This window comes from Lygodium microphyllum, chromosome 12, assembly GCF_053477565.2.
Source record: "Lygodium microphyllum isolate KBCC chromosome 12, Lygodium_microphyllum_v1.1.10, whole genome shotgun sequence".
NCBI classification, from domain to species: domain Eukaryota; kingdom Viridiplantae; phylum Streptophyta; class Polypodiopsida; order Schizaeales; family Lygodiaceae; genus Lygodium; species Lygodium microphyllum.
This window is the reverse complement of record NC_141146.1, coordinates 64,700,301-64,725,541: the sequence shown is the minus strand read 5'-3', so window position 1 is coordinate 64,725,541 and position 25,241 is coordinate 64,700,301. Positions and strand designations below refer to the sequence as shown.

General features: G+C 41.1%; 1 protein-coding gene across 1 annotated transcript in view; it reads right to left on the bottom strand.

The window, feature by feature from the left end:
• Positions 1-25,018, bottom strand: part of LOC148027858 (RNA demethylase ALKBH10B-like) — a 31,114-nt gene extending 6,096 nt beyond the window's left edge. Inside the window, exons 1-4 of the mRNA XM_087689567.1 lie at positions 24,940-25,018; positions 23,876-24,477; positions 23,278-23,387; positions 23,015-23,129 (exon numbers count right to left, since the gene is read on the bottom strand). Coding sequence (XP_087545693.1) covers positions 23,015-23,129; positions 23,278-23,387; positions 23,876-24,477; positions 24,940-24,941 — 829 coding nt within the window. The 5' untranslated portion in view covers positions 24,942-25,018. The remainder of the gene's footprint in view (positions 1-23,014; positions 23,130-23,277; positions 23,388-23,875; positions 24,478-24,939) is intronic.
• Between the last annotated feature and the right edge of the window lie 223 nt (positions 25,019-25,241).

Below are 25,241 nucleotides of genomic sequence, written 5' to 3'. Positions count from 1 at the left end.
CTTTAACATGCATCTTGCCATGTCCATGAGTGACCTATTCTTCCACTCCGCTACTTCATTTTGTTGTGGTCCCACTAAGGAACGGTGCATTGATGATGAATTCCTCAAGATGCAAGATACTCTGAAAACTGTTTGGAAAGATATTCAACCCCCCCCCCCCCCCCCCCCCCGGCGGTCAGTGTGAAGGGTCCAAATGTGAATCCTCTTTGGTTTTCCACCATAGCAATATATATCTTGAAGCAAGAGAAGACTTTAGACTTAGATTTCAACCCATATACCCAAGTAAATTGGGATTTGTCATCTATGAGTGTGACAAAATATAAAAATCCACCAATGGATTTGGTCCACATAGGACCACAAACATCACTGTGAAGAAGATGCAAAATAGATGGTGAATGAACATGAGAATCCTTAGGAAAGGAGAATCGATGCATTTTACCAAGTAAACAACCTTCACAAATGTGACTTCATGGCAAGTGAATTTTTGGAAGATCTTTGACCATATCCTATGATTGGAGCTTCATCAATGCTCAATAGCTTATGTGACCAAGCCTCTGATGCCATAAATGTGTATCATGAAAAGATTCCTTTGTTAATAAGGCACTGTCAATAGGATTTTTAAGAAGTTGCTAATCATAGGTATGAAGATGATAGAAACCTTTAGTGAGGGTGCTTGTCAAGACAATGGAAGAAGAAATTTGATCATATACCACACATCGAGAGCCATCAAAAATGACATGAAACTCGGAAGTAGCAATGGCTGAAATGGAGATAAGATTCTTCTTGATGCCGGGCACATAGAGAACATCATGCAATGTCAAGGAGTGCCCAAGATGGAGACAACCTGCACATGTCCAATGACTTTAACTGCATAAGAGGCATTGTTAACACACATAACTCTACCCCCCTTATGTACATCAAAGAGGGATGAAAATAATGTTTGGTAAGAGGTGATGTGCTTAGATGCACCACTGTTGAAATACCAAGTAGAAACTGCATCAATTATAGGAAAACAAGCATCCTGAATAGAAGGATTATACTAACACTGAATGAAAAATGTATAATCCTTGAACTAAGAATAATTTGTGGTCTCATGTGTAAGAGCAAGACTAGACTCCTTCACTAATGCAATGCACTTATGACATTCAGTGATGTCATGCCCTGTCTTCCAGCAATAATTGCACCTCTTAGCTTTGTTGATTGGAGCCTTGGAAGGATTGGAAGGGGATGGACCAGCATGGAAAGGTGTCTTCAATGTAGAAGGGGTGGAGGAAGAAAGATGACCAGCATGAAAGTTTGCTGTTTTCTGACCAGCAACTTTGTTTTCTAGCTTGGGTTTGGTTTTTCCATGATGATGAGTGGAAAAGGCATGTTCGGTTGCCATGGTAGCATTTCAGTTGAGGCGGCTTTTCTCCTCCCGTAACAAGAGAGACACAAGCTGGTCGAAGCTATAGGTAACTTGGTTACCTATAGTTACCAACCACAAGGTAGTAGCAAAACCTTGTATGGTTCCGATAGACCATTAAGAGCGATGTAAACAAGCTAGCTATCAGGAACTTCTTCATCAATATTTAATATTTGCTCAATAAGATCTTTTGATGCCAGTGAGATAAGCATCCATATTACTTCCTCCTTCCATGCAAACATCTTCCAGTTACTTACGTAGGTAAGCAACATGTGCTTCACTACACACTTGATATAATGATGCAAGCTTTTGCCATATATCCTTGGATGTCTTGTACAATCAAATGTGTGGAATGATGGCTCTCTTCACGGATAAAGCGATTAGGGCATGTACTTGGGCGTCAGGGCCATCTCACCAAATCTGATCTTGAGTGGGAGGTGTTGTCGAAGAAGAAGATTATTCAAGATAATGAGAGCCACCTCGAGATGTGGAAGCGGGAAGTGGTGTCGGTATTGGAGAGACCGGCCTTTGCTTAGTTCCATTGGCTATATGCCATAGATTCTTCGCGACAAGAACATGTCGCATCCTGTAAGCCCAGATTGGGTAATTGGTGCCGTCGAGCTTGTCATCGGTGCCAAGCATGCCCAACAAATCATTATTATTGCTGGCCATGAGTGATGATTTGCAATAAAATAATATTTTCCAAGTGGAGAGACAGAAAATAGATACCAAAACAATAATAAATCACTGATAAAATATATGTTGCCCACCTCAATGAGATCGAATAATATAAAAAATAATAATTTCTCTTGCTGTTTTTTTTTTCTGGGGAGAGAAAAATATGCTGAAAATAATTAATTTCAAAAATAAATATTACCCGATGAAGGTGCTAATCAGCAATATGCTGAAATTAGAGATTAATGGCTGGAAATGTACTGAAAATTCGCCCAATAATATGCCAAAATGATCAAATTTGCCTTCAATGTCGGGAAAGAATAGAGCCAACGGTCAAATAATATGATTTTGGAGTCGATTGAGGGCCAAGAAGATGATTTGAGGCAAAAGCCCAAAAATTTGGGCACCTCAGTGAAGGAATTGGCCAAAAGCCCCAAATTTTACCCGGAAAATGAAAAGAAATTGAAGAGTTTGAATAAAAAATTTATCAAATGTTGTTGAATTCCACGCTAGAAGGTGAATTGAGCCTGAATATTGATGAATTTCAACGAATGTAAGAAAAGCCCTAAATGTTTCAATGAAATTGGGGTGAAATTGAGCTTGAATGACAAAAAACCCCAAATTTATTGGAAAATTGAAGAGAATTTTGATCATTTTTGTAAAATTTTTACTCTAAAGATAACGAATCTCAGGCTCGATGATGCATTATGCCTTAATGTCAATGAAGAATGCCGAATTCTTGAAAAGCCCCAAATTTGGCAATAAAATTGGAGTGAAATTTGGTCAATTTGTTGAAAAGCCCCAAATTTGATGATGATCGATGCCAAATTTCTTTCAATTTGAAAGTTGGGCCAAATTGGGTGAGTTTGTAAAAACCCCCAAATTTGTCCCTAAATTGTGCTTAAGAGGGGCTGGTGTGTGAACAAAGGCCTTTTTGAGATAAAAGAATGAATTAAATGTTGCCTTACAAATTTGTCAATCACTCGGGGACAGGGCGGCATGCCATCTTCAGGTTGGCGGGGAAGGCACGTGGCAAAGTGTCGGTGACGAGGCGGTTCGAGTAGGTGGCTCAACCAGCGTGGTGATGTGGCAAATCGCACAATTCGTCGTGACAAAAGTGGCAGACGGGGCAGGGGGTGGCGTGGTGACTAGGACAAGTAGTAGGTCCACGTAGGCAGCAAAATGGCCGTGGACTGTCGGCTGGAAGGGGGCGATTGCAATGGATGGCAGCAAGTAGACCACAAAACTGACGTCGAGCAGCAACTGCAGGCAGGTCCCCAACAATTGATGCTCAGGTCTGCAAGTTGCACATTGGCTGTGGGATGTGGAGGAACCTAGCAGAATTTGAGGAGTGCTAGCTGCAGACCAAAGGCTCGAGCAGGGATAGACGTGGATGGGCGGCACAAAGTGCAATCGCCAATGAGCCTTGAGCTGGTGCGGTAGCAATGGCTCGTGGGGCAGCTGACCAGGCGGAGGAGCTCAATGGCGATGACTGGTGGCAAATGATCGCGAGCGATGGTGAGGGTGATGAACGAAAGCCGCTCTAATACCACTGTTGGCCCAGGCATGAAGTGATTGTGCGATTAATTTAATGGATGGCCTACAACTGGGATGGTATGGGGACGAGATGGGACTGGGACAAGATGCTAGAAAATGGCCATCCCTTGTTACTATGGCCCCCTCACAAGAAAGACGGCAATCTCGCCCTCTCTAGTATGCCCTGCAGCTATTGGTTGACTATATCCAGGAGGCTGCACTGCAGATTCAATGCTCCTCCACTCTAGAGGACTGCTGCATTTTGCAGCCCTTCCTGCACTACTCAGCCTTAGAAACATCTTCTAATCCTCAACTCAGTTTGGACTCCTCTATTACCATTGTTGTAACCAAGATGGCCTACATAAGGTCCAGGATTGCTTTTTGGTGTTTTGCTGCATTCAAGGTCCACGGTACAACACACTCCTCCAGCATTCCTTGGCCCGCTCCCTGACAAATAATGGCCATTGAACAGCCCCTCCACTCCTTGACACTCAGTTGTATCACACATTGCTATATGCTTGATCTATTCATTGAGTTCTTATTCCTTCGTTTCTTCATACGTCTCTAAGCTCATTTGTTAGTCATGTGGATGTTCACAATCTCTACATTCTCTACAAACCCAAGTGATCCTCACAAATGATGCAAAATCTGGCCCTAAGGTAACATGCTCTCAAGTAGGAGGACAATGAATCCTCCCCCTCATCTTCATATAGTTTACCCAATGTTGTATAAATCTCCAACACAAAATTGGCAAAGTACATATGTAGAAGATGGCCCAACTACGCTCTTCTATCTTCACTCAACACTTCGTCAAAAGTTGCACATCTGTCAAAGGCAGCTAGGAGGCCAGCCATGTCTCCACTCAAGGAAAACTTAACACATTATTTGAGACAACTTGTGATCCTTTGTCTTCATCACAACCATGTTTGATGTCAAGTTCATAGAATCCTTTTGATTTATATAAGCTGAAACCTCTCACTGTTGCTCCTTTTATCGTACAGGATCTAGTTGTAAATCACCATGGAGACCATGACCGGTATCAATATGTTAATGTTCGTAGAGGAGGCTCTAGAGACAAACATATGTCTTCAAGCATTCTTGTCACACTACCTTCTACTTCATTTGAGCATGTTGTTGATGTTGATTATTCTCAATTCCCTCCTATCCCTCCTTCACATGATCATTTAGGATCTCTTTCTAATGCTTCCAATAGCTCAAGTATATTTGTAGAATTGCATCATCTACATTAAATTCAATTTCTTCAATGTCTTTTACATTAGGCTTAAGATCTTCTATTTCATCTCAAAATTCATTTTCATTTTTAGTTCCACATATTACTTACCCATAAGTGCATGCCACTTTGCACCCTAATACCACTTGTTGGGAATGCCACCTATACACACTACACCTTGTTGAGCTAAAAAGTGCACTACAAACTTAAAACATTTAAGTAGCTCTTTAAAAGAACCCCAAAACATTGAACTACCAAACTTTCCTGGAGGATTACCAAATGTCTATGTCCCATAAGCCAAAACCCTAATTTTGGGAGGATCCTCATCTATAAATAGAAGGCTGCCCAACACTCAGATTGTTCCCTTGTCTTGTAGATTGTAGGCACCCTATCTACTACTGTTTACACCCCTCTCCAAGCGGATACTTCAGTTTGTGGTGTTGTCCATCAGCCAAGCGCTTACATCAACCACCTCCATTGTTGTGTTCACTGCAGCCTAGCCATCTCCAGCCAGTTTGCAGCCAAGCGATACCAGCTTGGGCTGCATTTTGCAGCCAAAGCATCCATATGGCTGCCATGTCATCATCCAAGCTGTTGCAAGGTGGTTTCAGCCCTGCATTTGCTGGTTGCAGCTGTCGCCCTGTTCATCCTCTGTCTCTAGAAGCTGAGACTGCTTTCCAGCTGCTTCCATCTTTATCAGATGAGTCAATTTCAGCCTTGGCCCTACATTTATGGGACAATGCAGCCTGCACTACTATTTACAGCTGCTGCTCACTGTTCAGAGGCTGCTTGCTGCAATTCAGGGTCCATTCAAAGTGCAGCACACCCTCGAGTTCATCTCTACCCCAGTCTTTTCAAAGACACAAGACTTTGAGGTTTTGAATTCACTCTTGCATAGTGTGTGTACTGGATTAAGCATTGCATTATTCATTCTTCATTCTTCCATCTTCATTATGCCTGAGTTAAACTTTATCTCTGAGTTCTACTCTTATCACTTTGTGCTTTGTTGTACATTTGTTTTTAGCTGCTGTGTTTGAGTATTTATTTACATGATATCAAAGCTAGATACTCTCTAGAAATAGAAAAACCTAAACCTTGATCTGAAAGCTCGACATCAAAGATAAGAACTCTCAAAGGGAAGATGACTTCAAACACATCTTGACCACTTCAGTCTCCAAAACAACCCATGCTGAGAACTGAAATGAAGTGGGTCCCTAAACTTGCTCCTAGAGATTCCGACACTCCTGGAGAAACATGTGACTATCATGGTTCTTCCTGACCATTCAAGATTTCACGGGCTGAATATGACTTGATTCTTATGCATCAAGCCCAGCAAGCCATTAAAGGTCAATATGACTCTTTTCCTTTAGATGATGCGCATATGTCTAAAGATATTGCAAGATAGTCAAAGCCTCCAACTCGGATGGCCCCCCTTGCTGGAGAAAGAAACACCGAATATGCTCCATTCTTTCAGCCTAATCCATCTACTCCAGTCCAAGGTATACAAGTGTCTACTTCTATTCCTTCTTCTTTTGCTACTACTTTGATGCAAGATTCTGAAACAGTTATGAAGAAGATAAATTTCAATTTGTTGACTATGGGATAAGTCCTGAAGAGGACCGATTTTGTATGTTAACACACTTATGCAGTGGTTATAAGGCAAAATCACATTCTTCTTTTTCTAGCTTTTCTTCTTTGCCTTTTGCATCTCATAGTCAGCTAATGTTGGTGCATCTCAGTTCCATCTCATAGTCACCTAATGTCGTGTGGCATGATCTACACAAAAAGGAGTTAGCTCTTGGAAGACAAACTCCTCTCCCTTGTCGAAACATAGAGTCTTGAGTTTCTTGCCAAACCTATTCTCTTCAAAGATCATACAAACTCCCCTTAAGGGACTCCAACCTCATCGGTCCACATAAATTCAATCAAAAAAAGCTCCAAGGGCTCCTTAGCCCTTCGTGAAGCCTTATTGGAAATAGCATGTCCATGCTGCTTGCCATGAATACAAGATACACACAGCAGATGGCTTATCCCAATCTCTGGCAATCCACACGCCAATTGGCCACGAGCTGCCTTCTGAAGGTATTCATAGTTAAGATGGCCAAACTGAGCATGCCAAAGCTCAATCTAAGTCTAAGAAGAAAGAAGAAGAGAAGAAAAGAAAAAAGAAGACTACATATTGTAGACTCCATCCTCCTCATGTTCGGTACAAAGAACCTATCAAGACACTACATCAAGAACTTGGAAGGGGTCCTTATCAAACTTGACCGTCAAACTAAGAGCACATATCTTGATCAATGAAAAAAGATGATATCCTAGACTCCGCACATAGAGCACTTCTTATGTGTAGGCACCGCCTAGCCCATCCAAAATCAGCTACATCTCACCTTTGCCTTTGATCGAGACTGAAGAACTATCACCTACGAGAATTTTCCCATGCATCGAATGCATACGAGCAATCCCATCTGAAGAAGGATTCATGTGGCAAGAAGCGCCACTATCCACAATTCACTGACAAGACTATGGGGCTATCCTTGCCATATCAATGACCATTGAAGAAACATCCTCTATCACCTCCAAATGGAGGAAGGCAGCCAATGAAGAAGCAACCACCGCTCCTGAGTCCTTTGTAGTCTTCTCCTTCTTGTTGTCCTTCTTGTCCTTGTCGTGGAAATCTTTCTTCCAATGACCTATCTTGCTACAAATGTAACAAGTAGACTCCTTCACTTTGTCGTGTTTGGACTTCTCATCCTTCTTCTTCTTGTCGTTCTTCCCCTTCTATTGGAAAGACTAAATTGTCAAAGCCTCCGACTTGGGAACATTTTGACCTTTGAGTTGTTCCTCTTGGTTCAAGACCACCGGAACCGACTCCTCCCACTTAAGGGTCTCTGTCGCCCTAAAGCAATCAAGGCAGAATAAATTGCACTAAATCGGGGCGGTAACTAGGAGAGAAGAGTTATCGCCATATCCTCCAAGGTAATCACCTTCCCTACGTTCTGGACTTGCATCTGCAATTACCAAAGCTTATTAATATACTCCCACATAGAAAAAGACTTATTACGACTCAAAGTCCTCATCTAAACCTCTAGAGACATCCACTTCAACACAGTCATCTGATTATACATTTAATCCAACTCCAACCATATCTCCCAAGCCACAAGTGCTCGATGTGAGCAAGGACAACCGGTGTGCAAGAGAGAAAGAGGAAAGAACAGATGCGGCATTCAATTTGTCCCAATGTGCCTATACCTTCATCAACTTAACTTTCTCATCCATAGAAAGCTTGAAGACATCACGGGCTATAGGACAGTCTATAGCCTCAGTTAGAGCTCCATTAAATCATAGGACTCAAGTATGGCAAGCATCATTACACAGCAAATGCGGTAATATTGAGCTTCTGATCTGAAGGAAGAGTTGGCAACACATGGACCTTATGTTGAGCTAAAATATGCATTACTTGCTGATTAGCCTCTTAAACAACCCCAAAACACACTAAAAATGCTCTTTTAGAGTAAAACCCTAAAACAAGGAGCAGTTCAAGAGAGTTTAGTGGAAACCCTAATTTTTTGGGCGCCCTGCCACATCTATAAATAGACAGGCTACCCCCATTCGGCAATTATCCTTGTTTGCAAGTTACACTAGCCCACACACCCTCTGCTGCTGTTGGCGCCTAGTTTCCAGCCTGCAGCCCGCCTCCATCTGTTGTCCAGCCATCATCGACTGCAACCACATTATCTTCAGCCCTGTCCATTGCTGTAGGCGACAACTCTCAGCTGCTGGCAACTCCTCCAGACTGTCCCAACCTGCTGTCCATCATCTCCAAGGTCAGCCAGCAGTGTTTTCAGCATTGCAGGCCCTGACACTCTTAGACACTGTTTCAGCCTACTGTTTACAACAGACTGTGCACAGTTTCCATCCTCCGATCGGTGGTACACTGTTGCATTTACCAGTTTCCAGCCTCAAGACTGCTGCGTTTTGGTGACCAGCCTGCTGCCATTCACTATTCAACACTCCTACTTCAACTGGTGGTCACAGACTTGGGATCCGTCTTCGGTGGACGTCACACTCCAACATTGCTCTGCCCTTGAGCACACTATGCACTCTTACATTCATTTACAGTATTCATTCACTTCAGAGTTGTGTTCTCTCTCTCCCTTCTTCTGTTTGTGTTTGAGTTTTGAGTTTTGCGTTTAGGGTTTAAGTTTTTCCCTCTGTGTCTGTGTCTCTCTCTTTGTGTTTCTATTGTGGTCGTACACTCTATGTGTCCTCAGTGCAAACCCTAGCAGTTTCCTTCAACCCTTATAGTCCATAATAGCCTAAAACTCTGCCTCAAGTTTGGTCAATGTAAATGGAATGACCTACACAAAAACAAAGGCAAGCCCCTCTCCACGCACAGTGCCAGTGCTTGTAAGGGCTTTCTCTGCTCTCCTCAAAAAGTTTCACCCGTCGGAGATGATGAAAACTCAAAATCTGCTCCAAAAGGCTCAAAACACAGCCTTTCTCCTTCACAAACAACAAAAACCTGCAGCAAATCAGCCACACTTCCACGCTCGCCTCAGCCTTGTGTCAATGCACAACCCTCCCACTCGCCCTTGAACGCTGAAAATGCAGTTTTGTGAATGCACTGAAATCTCCTCTTCAAATCTCCCCACGATCAATCAATCCTTCTATATTGCTTTGATATCATGTCAGTGTGCAGTGAATGCGGAAGCGTATGACCGGGCTGAGAGAAAAGACTGAACATGGAGAGGGGGGAGAGAGAGAAAAAGACTGTAGAACGCAGAAATCTCCAATGAAGAATGCGGAATAAGGAAGAAGATATGTACACGAGGGTAGCACATATTCTGCATATCTCTCCACCTAGAAGATCTCACCACCTATGCTCTTCAAAGTCTGCAAAATAGAAAATGACTGTGTGCTGGCTGAAATGGCCACTAAATAGCCAAAAAAGAATGAGAAAAATATGGCAGGTCAGCCAGCCAAATCTGGCCGACTGCTGCCAGATTTGGCCAACCTACCAAATCTGACCAACTCCCACTAAAGCTGGCCAACTGCTGGGCAGCAATAAATGCAACCTGTCCTACCTGCCCACATGGCACAAAACTGCCCAAAAACTGGCACCTACTGGAAGATGCCCAAACTAACAAGAAAAATGTGTAACTTTGCCCAAGAGAAATGATTGCACCAAATGTAGCTTAAGAATGCTAGTCCAAGGGATGACTAAATCTCTAATAGTTTCAATAGGTCTAATTACACCACTTGGTCAAATTTGATGAGGCATGTCCTTGACTCACAAATCTTGTGGGACTTACTATGGGGGATAGAAAACCCTCTAGACCCTCCCTTTGCTCCTCCAAAGGTTGTCTGCTCTTGGAAAGCTAGAAATGCTTCAACCATAGTTGAGTCAATGTAAGGACTTCTCCGAAAATTCCACTCATAACTACATCACTTTGACCTTTCACCTGAGCAATGTGAACATGACCGCTATGCGGCTCACGATAGGACCCATTGTATCAATCTCAACTATGAGCTCCAAGAGTTTAAGGTCACAAACTAGGGTGAGCATAAGGTCAAGCTAGCAGAATACTGGTGTTTACTCACTGAGTTAGCCACCATTACGGGACTTCCTAAGTCCCATGATGAGGCCAAGTCACATTGTTCCTCAACAATAGTTCAACTTTGTGTGCAACAAGCAATCTCACAACCTACTATGCCCATCTTTTATAAGTTTCAGTCTCAGCAACTATGTGACATTCAACTATTCAATCAATTATAAAACCATCTCTCTCACACCTACAAAGGAGGCCCTTCTTCCAAAACAAAATCAGCCCCCCCCCCCCCCCCAAAAAAAAAGTATTAGGTTAACCACCAACCAATGAGACAAGGTGGTAGTAACCAGCAAAATCACAAGCAATGGAGATCTCAAAATCACAATGCCACCAATCAACCATCTTAGTCGATACCATTCTCAACTCTAGCGGGCATGTCGAACTGGTCTACATGACCTTTAATGGACTTTAGTTCTCCAGCCCACCTCGTCTCTTTAGAGGCATCCAAGATTGTGAGCTTGGTCCACATTTTCCCCCTCCATGAGCCAACCACAAAGACCCACCCTACACAACCTTGTGGCTCTCCAATCACTTGGATTGTGAACTGTGGAGCCACACATCACATGACTCCACTCGATAATATTTTCATCTCCCAAGCCCCTACAACTGAGAATATCCAATGTGGGAACACTTCTCATCCAAGATCCAAGGTCTCAATCATGTCAAGTTTGATACTAACACAGGCCCTGGTCTTGCTTCATTGTATATGTTTATTATGTCCCTTAGCTTGGAGTGAATCTCTTATCTATCCAGCAACTTTGTCAATCAGGGTGAGCTTTGTTTTTTTACAGCAACCACAGTCAAGGTACTTAATGCCATGACTGGTTTAGTGATTGCTTCCAGAGGCGATGGTTATCTTACCAAGGGAGCCCAAGTGATCACCCCAAAGAGGCCAAGGCATCAGACCAAGGGCACTCTTGGCTTCCCACGGGCCTACTAAGTCCTGCAAAGGCGGATGGAACCAACAAATGACTTTTTTTAAATGTTTTTTTTTTCTATTTTTTTAAAGACTATGTGTTAGTTTGTCACAAGGTTTAGCATTAAGTAAGGGTTTCAAAGCAGCGTTCATCCTATTGAGTCACTATACCTGAAGTATGGGAAATAAGGATAGGTAGCCCCACTACTTTCATAAAATAGCCAAAACAATCCCACACACTACTAGGATAAGTATCTATAGACTACTTAAGGGTATGAGTGTGCCAATTATATGGAGAATAAGTGGAGAGACGAGCAAGACGAGCAAAGCCAGCATGCAAGCATAGGAAAAAACAGCCTTTGGAGACTACCATGTGCAATGCCACGAGTATAGTGGATCCGGAGTCGACCATTCCAAGGGTGGTCAAAAAGAGATAAATGTGCACAGATGCATATTTACATGAGCAGAATGCCAACGCATGGGGTAATGCAAAAGAAGATTCAAGTTTTCATGCTCATGCAGAATGTGATGCAACAATGCCACTTGGATAGTGCCCTCGCAAGGGAATTATTCACTTGTCCAAGCGTCCTTCTATAATCATGTCATCTTGATAGTGCAGAAGAAGTTACAAATGTTTATAATTTACAATGCAAAGTAAATAAATGTCTAAGAGTGAAAAAGTGCAATCATCATTACTATCACTATCAAGAGAAGAAAACCCCTCTCAAAAGGAGAAGCAAGAGAGAAGCACCCTCTCCCTATCAATCTGAAGAAGTAGAGGAGGATGTGTCCAAGCCGATCTAAGGTAGAAGGTATTATTGAACCAGCTTGTTGATTACCTTGGTCAAAATATCTACAAAATTGTCACTGAAAGCATACTCTAGATAAATAGTCCTTAACTCAACCTACTCTCTTGTAAAATGGATGTGAACCGCCATGTGCTAGGTCCAAGGATCACACTTCAGGCTACCCGCAAGGGCAATGGGCGTACTTCTGTTATGACAAAAAGATACTTTCCTCACATCAAACAATCTCCACCTCCAAGAAATAAGATAACAAACCTAAGTCAGTCATCTCAAATGTAGTGCAAAGCTTTGCCTTGAATTCTGCTATAGCTCCAAAATCTAAGCTAGTAAGGAGTATATGATCAATGTACAACAAGATATATCTAATCTCCGTGCTAGTGGTGTACACATATAGATTTGGATCATAAGGAATAGAATGATATCCACGAGTCTGTAAAAACTCATCCATCCTATGGTACCAAGACCTCGACACTTGCTTGAGCCCATAAAGAGCTTTCCACAAGCAAAATACCTTGTTATTTCAATCAGCAAAAAAAAACCCGGAAGATTGCTCCATATGGACTTCCTCCTCCAAATAACCATTCAGAAATGCACTTTTGACGTCCAACTAATAGATCAGCCAACCATGGTGAGGAGTGAGTGCAATCAACATACGAAATGGATAGTATACTTGTTTTGTGAAGATCTTGGGTCTGACCTTCCCTTATCACTCTTCCGTTTGGGGCACCAATACTCAATAGTCAAAAAACTGATTTAAAACCCTCACTTAATATTAAATCTATCAAAACTACAAAGCCCTCAAAATATATACATATAATAATAACAGCTGATTCCATCAACCTTTGCAGGGCTTAGTAGGCCACTGGGCAGCCAACATGCACACTTTGTCTGATGCCTTGGCCTCTCTAGGCTAATCACTTGGGCTCCCTTGGTAAGATAACCATCTGCCTCTGTAATCTTAGCAAACCACTGGTTAGCCGACGCGCACCCTTTGTCCGATGCTATGGTTGCTTTGGGGTGGGACACCTTGAGGTAAAAGATTTTATTTTTTTTTAAACCTTGCTGAAATACTTCTCATGGCACCATTGTTAGGCCTAAGAGGAGCTGTTGAGCTAAAAATACATTAGCCTCACTTAAACAATCCTAAAATATGCTTAATTAAGGAAGAAACCTTGTCTATTTAAAAAGAAATGCATTCCTAGAGAGTGTATTTATCCTATAAGTACAAATCCACTTGGGAGAGTCCAAACTTTCTATAAATAGGTATGATGCCCTCCATTCAACCTTAATCTCGTTTTTGCAAATTTAGGGTATTTCAGCTTGCTGCCCACACCTCGGACGCGGAGGACATCGCGGTCCAAGCTGGCCATTGTTGTCTACAACAATCTAACGCATATTTCTAGCCTACCACACACTGTTCGGAGCTGATTTCAACATGCTAATAGCTGCTACTAGTTTTTCCTGCGTTTTTAGTATTTCTCTCTCTTACAGTCTGCATTTGTTGTTTTCTCTCCTATAGCCTACGTTTTTAGTTTTTCTGTCCTCACCTGCGTTTTTTAGTCTTTCTCTCTCCTGCACTACCGTATGCATCAAATTTAGCCTTCCTTGGCTGCGTTTGCTGGTATTCAACATCTAAAGGCTGCCTTGCTGCAATTCGGGATCAGTTTGAAGTACGACACACTCTCTAGTTCATTACCCCTACCCTGATCCTTGAGATACAAGAGTTCGTGAAACCAGCCTTCCTTCTTGGAATGGGTGGTGATGACCTGATTTAAGAGTTAGTTACAGCAATAAATAAACGCACATAAAATGAAATACACACTTTACCATAACATTCTTTGACAGTAGACACCCTGTTGGCCCCAAAATTGACGCCCCTTGTGGTATTTCTTTAGCTTTCATTCAATTGGAAGAAGTACAACTTGAGATTCTTCAATCTCCTCCTGCTAACCAATTGCTCTTGCTGTCATAAATGACCAGCAAGCCTTTTGGGTCATTTGCCCCTTGATTCACCCAGGACTTCTTCTCCAATTTGACCCTTGGCTGGCCAAATACTGCCCCAAATCAATTCGGAATGTGCTAGCTCTTGAAATCCCTTGATAATCTGCAATTATCAGCTGCTGATTTCAGTCCCTTGAGCCTTCAATCTCTGGCATGGATCCCAAGGTGACTGCTAAACCTTAATTTCTGCTATAAATTAGGATTTACTGCAGAAATTACAGATGCCCATAAAAAATGACTGAGATCTCCTCCGAATGGCTAAGAATGGCTGAGAATGGTTGAGCATAGGCTGAAGGAGATGAGAGAATGCTGTAGAGAGAGAAAATTTTGAGATTTGTCACGAAGAACTGATCAAAATCAGCTGCTGCCCTGCTGTACCAACCCCAAACGGATACATCAACAACAATAGGAGTATCAAAGACTGTGATCTTCAGGAGAAAGTGCATCAGCAGCAATTGTCAGCTTCCCAAGGTTAAGAATATGCAATCTCCATCACCAAAATGGTCTCCAATGGCTGGGAAATGGCCCCAAAAGCTTGCAGCAACAATCCAACACCTCTTTCCAATAGCTCCAAAATGAAAAAGCGAGATTTCCCTCTCCCTTCAGCCCTGTTTAGCCTTTCCCCCACTTGCATGGGAAAGTTTTGCCAAGTGGCAGTTTTCTTAATTCATTTTCAGCAATTTTCAGTCATTTAATTAATTTTCAGAATTAATTAATTCTGAAAATTAATTTAGCCCTTAATCCATGCCCAGAAAATTGACCTTGCCCATCCAAAAATTAATTAGCTAGGCCATTTGCAACCCAAAGTGGTTCCATGCATTTATTGACCCTTGGACAGCATTAATCCATTAATTAATGCCTAGTCTCTAGTGTCACCACTGACACTTAATGGCCAATTAATGGTCCTAGGGGCAAACTGACACCAAAATTCACCTAGAATCTAACAAGTGTAACTTGTTACAACTTTTGCCTTTGACACCCATCTTTTTCACAGGGTCCTTCGGCCTTCAACTGTGAAAAAGTAGCTTGCACCTCACATGTGCAACACATGTGCATCTTTTAATTGCATATTTGATTAATCCTTTAATCAAATGTCAATTAAACATAAGCAAAGCATCAAATTTTCATGTCCTCGTGACAATTCGAGATACAGTATTCATTCACTACAGTGTGTTTACTGCATGAGCATTGTATATTCAATAGTCATACCATTTTATTTATTCTTTGTGTTCATTGTCTCTAAGTTACCTTAACCCTAACTATGTTCTTCTATCAGTCTGTGATTTGTCGTACGGTGTTATTTATGTTTCTATGTTAGGGTATTTCTTCACAGGTGGTCCACTAGGTAATGCCATAGAGGCAAACTGTGGTACCAAATGATCCACACTCAAGTATATCTAGAAAACACTCCTAGAGGGATAGGCCAAAAGTGTGTGTGGGAGGTCAAGCCTCCGTCATAGATACACCACTCGGAAACGGATATGTAGAGTTTCTAAAGACTGCCTATGTGATCAAAAACCCCTAGTGTGGTATATGGTGGAATATGTGGTGCACTTAATGAAAGCGGAAAGGAAGGTGCAACGGAAGATGAGGGATGGGTGGGAGCCTAAATGGATCAGTGATAGATGTTGTGGAAAACATGGTTGGTTCCTTTTGTCCATTAAATGCATTGAATGAAGATACATCTACTCCAAACACACCGTGAGAAATAAAATCAGTTGAAAAGGAATACTTATGACTTCTTCTTTTAACTTCTTACCTAGTTTTGAGTTCATAAAAAAACATCTATCTTCCTCATTACTCGGAAACCAAAGGTTATTTTTAAGAGTCCCTTCTTTAGAGCATCCCCCAATCCAATAGAAAATACAAAATCAATCCGCATAGAATGTGATATAATAGGATTTGTACTTGGCATTGGAGAAAAAACATACTCTGAAAGTGGAGTGTAATCCGAGCCAGGTTCTACTTGCGAATGGCCAATCCATAGTGGAGATTCTGAAGGTCCTACAAGATCACTAGTTCTGTGCACCGAATCTCAAAAGATTAAGAAGTAGTAACATGCTTATCTAACATAGAAGTGAGTGAAGGTAGAAAACTATATCGAAAAGATTAAAGAGGTAGAGATAGAGATGGAGATGGAGATGATTATGGTAGAGAGAAAAATGGTTTGTACTCCATGCCAGTTTTCATGTCAAGGTGATCAGTCCTTCGTGGAGCTTCTATCCTTCCTGCAAAATCATTAGACCAATGCACGGAATCTAAAGGGGAACACTCAAATTTACCTTCAATCTACTGTTGAGCTCGATACATAAGGATGAGATCATATTCGGCTAATGAGATCTTGTATGGTCTATGGACTCCATGGTAGTCCGAAGACTCTCCAGGCATGTCCAAATGAAGGAGCAAGCTTTGAAGCCCACTCCATTGTGTGTCTTGAAGTACTAGGCTCACGAGCATCATGATGATAAGGTGAAGATGTATTCAAAGTCATCAAGGGATGAACAAGTCCAAGAATTTTACTCAAGTTCAAGAAGGAGACATAGCAAATCCTCTTCGAGAGGCTGTGGTATGGGACGTACTAGTGATAACCAATAAAACAGATTAAATCAACAATTCGATAAAATGCGGGTTTTAGGAGGCCATGGAAACTTTAGGAGAGCTCTAGAGAAAGAGATGGATGGCAGAACAAAGATTCTGGCAATTTTGGTATTGTTTGTGATTATTATGGCAAAACAAATCATATTGCAACCCATTGTTATGCTAAGAAGAAAGATATCCACAGTGGTAAATTGCAACAAGGAAACTATGCATCGTCTTCATAGTAGAATGAAGGCAAAAATGAGCACTTGTTTGTTATGCAACATATGATGGATACTATTACAAGAAAGGGGACACATGATGATGTATGGTATGTCGATTCAAGTGCATCTAATCGTATAACCAATCGTACTGAATGGTTTGAAGAGATGCAGATCTTACAAAATCCAAGTTTTGTGCAGATAGGTGATGATTCATGCCACCCAATTTTACACATTGGAAAGATTCCCTTGTCCTTGCATAATGACCAGACAAAGAGTCTGTCAGATGTATTATTTGTGCCATCAATCACAAGAAATTTAGCATTTGTTGGTCAAATGGTAGAGCAAGAGTTACAGGTTCGATTTAATACAAAAGGTTGTTTTATAAAAGACTTTAATGATAAGTGTAAGTTGGTTACAAAAGGAAGTAGAGTTGGTCACATGTTCACTTTAGATGTTGAAATTCTTGCTATGAATGTTACTATGTATGCTAAAGGAAAAGGAGTGATTACAAACATTGAAATATGGCATAAACATATTGGACATGCAAATGTGCAAAGGTTGAAATTAATGAAATACAAAGTATTAGTTACAAGGTTGTCTGCTTTAGAGTTGCAAAATTTCATAAAGTGTGTGAAGCATGTTAGTTTAATAAGCAAGCAAAACAATCTTTTTCGCATGACAAAGATGTAAGCACAAACATACTTGATGTTGTGTATACAGATGTTTGGAGACCTACATAAAACATATCTCTTGTAGTGGCAGTAAATACTTCGTCACATTTATTGATGATTGTTCAAGAAAGCTATGGATATATTTCATAAAGGAAAAGAGTGATATATTTGAGCATTTCAAAACTTTCAAGGCTGTTGTTTGAAAGTTAACTGCTTGAGATCAGATGGAGGGGGAGAGTATCTCTCTAATGAGTTTAGCAAGGGAGCTCCAGGAGATCTAATGCTTGGAGAGTACTTCTGAGTAGTACTAGACAAAGGATTTCAGGTTCTTTTAATACATACCGATTCAACTCATTGTGCTTTGTCTTTGTCGTGTTTACCTCTTGTCTATTCTCTTTCTTCTCTTCCATCTCCTATCTTTACTTCCTTCTATCTCTTATCCCCGGTGAATATAATCTTTCGACAAAAATCCCTCCAACAACAGGGACCAGAGACATCATTGCTTCTTCCTCCTAGAGCTCTAGAGCTACCACGCAACACTACTATAAGACAAGAGACCATGTCGCCTAGAGGGACCCCTGCAGAGACTAGTGAAAAATTGTTTCTTTTTGAGGTCTCATGGGATAAAGAGAGAGTTTACTCACAGGTATAATCCCACGCAAAATGGTGTTCCAGAACGGAAAAATAGACATATTACAGACGTTGCACGGGCATTGATGGCTAAAAAGAATGTACCAAAATACTTTTGGTCTGAAGTCGTTCATACTACTTTTTATATATTAACAAAACTCCCATAGCTACAATTTATGGGATGACTCTCGAAGAATGCTTTATAAGCAAGAAGCCCAATATGTCACACTTGAAAGTATTTGGTCGTATTGCATATGTTCACATGCCAGATGAGCTGCAAAAGAAGCTTAATCCAAAGGTTGAAAAATGTATTTTAATTGGATACTCTTTAAAGCAGAAAGTGTATCGTTGTTATAACTCTGTCACAAGTGAGTTGTGGGCAATGATGTTATTTTTTATGAGATGAACAATTCGTATGCATCTAGTAATGATGCATTGGATAATGATGATGATCATGATAGTTATGTGTAAAAAGAAAAGTAAAAATCACGGAGCCTTAGTAGATCAAAAATATCATCTAAAATTATATCTATAGTTAGCCCTTGGTTTGGGAGACTAAGAAGTAGTTCCACATCTTTAGGTATATCTACAAGTGTTGCAAGTAAAGACAAAGGAAAGAAAAAAGTATTGGATGATAATGATACATCTACTAGTAATTTGGGATTTAATAAAGATTTCAATGGTTCAAAGAGTTTGAATGATGAGCTTGGTATTCCTTTAGTCAAGATACTAGGTCTACAAAGAGCACATGGTAATGTAAAGGCTCCATTAACTAATCCATTGGTACACAAGTTTAGCAAGGTGAGATATTTTGTTAAAAGATTTAGTTTTGAAGGTTATAATACTCACCATTACGCTTATATGGTAAGGTGGCTGAGGATGTTGAGCCCACTTGCTTTGATGATGCTATTGGTCATGCTCATTGGGATGCAGCAATGGATAAGAAGATGACTGTATGAGAAGCCAATAAGACTTAAAATCTGATACCATTGCCTAAGAGCAAGAAAACTATTGGCTATAAGTGGATTTACAAAATCAAGCATAATGCAGATGGTTCTGTTAGCAAATACAAGGCTAGGATGGCTACAAAAGGCTATGCTCGAACATATGGCATAGATTATGAAGAGACATTCAATCCGATTGCTAGAAAGCGCTCTATGGGCTGAAACAAGCACTTAGAGCATGGTCTGACAAGATCAAAAAGTATCTTGTCAACATTAACTTTTATGTTTTTTATGCTGACCACTCACTTTATATGAGAAAGGCAGGTGCAAGCTTAGTCCTCATAGTCATCTATGTGAATAACTTGATTATTACAAGTGATAATGACAGTGAGATTGTTAAAGCTAGGGACTTTTTGAAGATGAAGGATTTAGGTGAGCTAAATCCGGTACTTTCTTGGTATTGAGGGGATCAGATGTGACAATGGTATATGGCTATCCCAAAGGCAATATGGCTTGGATATGCTATCCAAGTATAGTATGACAGCATGTAAGCCTCTTTCAATGCCATTGGAGCAAAATGTGAAGTTGAGTGTTGATACTGGGGATGAGCTAGAAGATGCTAATATGTTCAGGAGAATAGTAAAAAGTTTGATTTGCACGACTATCACAAGGTCAAACTTAAGCTATATTGTTAGCCTTGTTAGTTAGTTTATGTAGATGCTTAGAAAGCCTTACTTGCATGCAGTTAGACACATATTGAGGTATGTAAAGTCCACTTTGCATTATGGACTTTTTTTAGGCATGTAAGGATATACAAGTGTTTGGATACACAGATACAAATTAGGCTAGTAGCATATTCGACAAAAGATCTACCAACAAATTCATGTTTTCCCTTTGTGCAACATGAGTAGCATACAGTTAGCTAGAAACCCAATGTTCCGTATTAGAACAAAACACATTGAGGTGTATTACCACTTTGTGAGAGAGAAGGTACTTGCAAGTAATGCGATTCTTGACAAAGCAATGGTGTGAATTCATTCGAAGTCATCTAACCGTTTTGTTATTTCTACTTCTACATATGAGCTTTCCAATCAAAGGCCAAGGTTTCTTAGACAGTATCTAGCTTTGATACCATGTGAAGAAATGCTCTAAACGCAGAAAACACAAAACCAATCATACAACATAGCACAAACTGATAAACACTAAACACAGTTAGGGTTAAGGTAACTTAGAGATAGTGAACACAATGAAAAATGAAGTAAATAACTATTGAATATACAATGTTCATATAGCAAACACACTATGCAGTGAATACTAAACCTCGAACTCTCGTATCTCTGAGATCAAGGCAAAGGTTATGCTCTGAAGCAAATCCCAAAACACAACAATGCAACCTCCATGTGTCAAACATCAATAAACGCAGCCAAAGAGGTTGGATTTGATGCAAAGAGATAGTGAGGAGAGAGACAAAAAACATAGGTACCTAAGGAGAGAGGAAAACTGAGCAAGAGTTGGAGACTGTAGATAACTATACAAAAAGTGTAGGTGACAATTGTAGAAGAAAGAAACCCAAGAAAGACAAGGTTCTAGATGATGGCAATAACTCCAATTGACGATATCAGCTGCAAACACAAGGTTCTAAGTGTAGGCAACGACTCCAAGGTACCAAGCGACAACTTCTAGATACAAGCAATAGCCCGAGGATGCAGGCGATAGCTGGAGGATGCAAGCGACAACTCATAGGTGGAGACAAAGGCTGGAATTAGACGCCAGATGATAGCATACGACAAGGGGAAGGTCTGACCACGATATCCTCCGCAAAAAGAGTGTGGACAGCAAAGATACGACTCGTGAAACCTGCAAAAACGAGATTGAGGGAGAGTGTTGGGCTGCATGCCTATTTATAGAAAGTTTGGGACACCCAAATTAGGGTTTGGCATATGGGACACAGTAACTCTCTAGGTCGCGTTTCTTTTTAAAATAATAAGATTTCTTCATTAATTAAGCATGTTTTGGGATTGTTTAAGTCAGGCTAATGCAATTTTAGCTCAACAATAGTAACAAAATCCCAACGAACAAAGGTGTCAAGGATACACTCCACTTTAACATGACTAAAGGGAGCAGTTCGACCCATCAAGTCAATCTTCTTTGGGTAGGAAAGCACTTAAACAAGGGGTGCCATCATGACAAAACAAAGGCTGGAGGTACATGTGCTATGTGAAATATGGAGAGAAGCAGGGGGAGGTGAAGGGGCCTCCAATCTTCTCAACCTAACAATGGGAGAACGAGGCTCTAAATGTCAATCTTTACGTCGCTCTTCGTGATGGTCAAACTGGTGTGACTACCTATGAGAAGAAGGGAGAAGCTCCTCTTTGGAATTGTCAAAAGCATCAAACCAGTAGTAATCCATCTCTAAAAACCTGCAAACACACTAGAAAATTTGTGTTTTGGTGTTGGGATTCCCAAAGGGAAAAATCAGCTACATCCTACAAGGAGTTATACACATCCCGCACACTTCATGGAAGGCCCAAACAATGCACAAAATCTGCATTCTTTTTCAATAGATATGCACCAAACAACAAGCTAAGTTGGTCTTCTCTTCGTAGAACCTCTGAATCCTCACTTTGGCGATGACACCATGTGAGAGTACACAACGGAAGAGGAAACACAAACACAAAGAGAGAAGGGGAGAGAAAGACTGCAATGAAAGAAGAGAATGGAAGGAAAAATCTGTACTGAAATCTGAAAGAATGCTAAATACAAGGAGGACAAATCCGTCCCTACACATGGCCCAAGGCATCAGTGAGGGCACCGGATCAGGCTTAGTGACAGAAGGCAGCATTGGAAAACAAAGGAGAGTCTCAAACATCGGAGTGTGCTGAAATCTGCAGAGGAAAACCTGTGAATGACCAGCCAACTGAGGGAGGTCAACCATAAATAGGCAAAAATGCCAAAAACTAGCCAACCTGATCAAATAGGAGCAATAAATTTTCACCGACCACAATAAAATAATGGGAAAAATGTTGTCGCCGTCATAAATTTGGTTGCCTCATCCTGTGTGGTGTGAACGCAGTCAAAAACCATTGAAAAAGAAATGTAAGCTGAAAATAAAGTTCAGCCAATCTGAACACGCCTGAAACCCAACTGAAAAAGAAATGCATGCTCTAGAAAGAGCTGTCTCCTCCATCAATACTCATGACAAACTGAATGTCGGAGCTCCTAATGTCCTTGTCGTTTAGCTCAAACTAAGGCTCACAAGTAGGAGATGATTGTGCATGACACACAACTGCTAACATGCTCAACAAAAATAATATTCATGCAACAGCGGTAGCAAATGCAACAAACCAAAAGATAGAAAAAGAAAAGTTGGAACCTCCAGCACAACATGGAGGAGGATGCTCTACTTCACAAGCCGTGCAAGGCCAGAAACACTTCTCAAAGGTCAGTATGGTTTGCTTATTGTGCTTAACCTTAAACTCCCTACCAGGTAAGGTCAAAATTTTCCCAGGGGAGCCTAATTTCTTTCAAATCAATGTTTCTATGACACCAACAAATGATGTTGGAACTTGGAAGTATTCAACCCAGTCCCTTAGAGTAAACAACACACATGCAAGCACATGCACAAACTCACTTGAATGTAAGTTCCAACAGGTAATAACTATCTTGAAAGTTTGACTCTTTACAAGTCCTTATGTGATCTATTGATTCAAAATTAACAAAATGAGAAAAACACGGCAGACCATGCTGATGCAACCACGTTTTTTTCACGTGTAAACAGTAGCCTGTTACCTATTTCTCCTCTCCTGCTTGCAGCTTGAATCTCTTCTATAATTTCCGTAATCTTGGTAATTTCCACATGAGTGAAAACATCTTCACAAATTTCAACATCTTCACCCACACTAATCTGCACACATTGCCCATATAGATTGTAAGTTCTTAATATTCTCATGATTCTAAACAGGTTCCATGTGCACTCATGAAAAAGGAGCAATTGCACTACCCTCACAAAGACTGATTTTCTCATAGGACAGTAAGCATAACTGCCAGCTCACCATCGTCCCATCCACAGATCTGTAGCTGCCACATTGATTAGACCTCTTGATAGCAGCAAGCCTGTCTTTCACCTCATCTGAAGGAAAACAAATTTCTTTGTCCATTATTCCTGCATCAACCCAGCCCACAGAAAGTCAAACGTCTGGCTGCAGAAACTGGAATGCCCAAAATCAATGCCTTATCATCTAAAGAAATGCATCGTGGATAATTCTAGAGAATGGACCAAGTCCTATATGCAAGTCACTTTAAAGCGGGCTTGCGCATTCTCCACACACATTAAGAACATTCCAATTGACAACACTGACATCACAGGCAACCCTCGTGCAAGTGCTTTTTAAATTGATGAGTCATAGGATGATACTGAATCGAAGAAGAAAGAGCACATAAGAGAAAGATTCATCGACAAACAAACAGTATACTGAAGGTTTGCAAGTATGCATATAATTGTTACGTAGAGAGATAGACGCATAGCTAGACTCTGATCATGCTCATTTGCACTCTTTGGAAAGAAAAAAAGGGTGTTCATTTGCAGTGTCCTGAGAGATAGACAAGCACCTAGACCATCAGAATGCTCATTGGCAAAGTCTCTTCTTTCACCTGTCAATGAAATGTTTGCAGATGCAGAATCATCAGCTGCATTGCTGACACAGTCAAAAACAGTGCCTTGTTTTACTGTAGTAGCCTGTTCAATGTCAGAAGGTGGTGCTGGAATGCAGAGTACCCTGTCTTCTTCAACTGCAGAAGAGTGCCTTGCCGCAGAATTGTCACTTAACTGAGTTTCAAGTTTGCCCCTCTGATGTAGTTGCTGTTTTTTCCAAATCACTTGTTCCAGGGAGTTCACAACCTCTGCCACAGAGTAGAACTGCTGCATGTAAAGGACTCCATTCCAGTTATGACGGCGCGTCAGCAAGCAATTAAGAACTGGATCATATTCTCCAGCTTCTCCAATGGCACACATGTGCTGGCACATTGCATCAATGATGGCATTTGCGGCAGCAAACTCACCCCGAAGCCATGCCACAAATGCATCTCTATCATCTGCTGCAATCCAGTGCCTCTGTTGGAGCTGCATTGCCATGAGTCCATTCCCACCAGGGCCAACATTGCTCTGAGCAAGGTAATCAGGCAAGTTTGGACGGTTGCCGGAAACATGTCCAGAAGCCATGAGCTCCTCAGTTTTGGGCAATTGTCCTGTTGACCTGTTGTGTCAAAGAAGGGAAGTGAGATGAGGCCTCGAGAAAAAAAGAATTCCACAAAGGAATGAAACAGGGGAGGGGACTAAGTGACCAAGGAGCTGTGATGTGACGACCCAACAACACAAGGGGCATGGGATGATGGAGCTGGAAATGGGTAGTTAAGCAAGAAGGAGATCTACACTGATGTTGATGTATCTCCTCAAATTGGGAGGCAGGGGCAGCTCATGTTGATCTATCTCGTTCAAATTGGGAGGAAACAGGGGCAGCTTTGGATTGTCCAAAGGTTGCAGGCTGATGAAGGGAAGGGGGCAATGGGATCTCTTTGGTGATTCAGGCAGACCCACCCTCGAGCAAGACGGCTGCTGGTTGGAGACCAACAAACAGATGCATACAAATCAATTCAATCAAAAACCATGACAGTTTGGGGGGTGTGCCCAGATCGAGAAAGACATATCAGACACCCACATCAAGTTTGCGAATTCCAGTTCGATGCCAAAAATGTAAAAGAGGCGTGATGAGCGCGCCCAGCCTTGGAGAGTCCTCCGACCCAACAGCGAAGCCAACGTAGCTTCTCTTTTCCCCCTTTTTCTTTTTTCTTATTTTATTGTTTTCTTCCTCTGAGTATTATTTTTATCTCATTTTATTTTATTTTATTTTTAACTTTTATCTATAATAAATAAAACATCTTGTCATTATTTCTATTTTCATTTATTTATTTATAATATAATATAACTAATCAAACCACCCCTCTCTGTTTCCTGAATCTA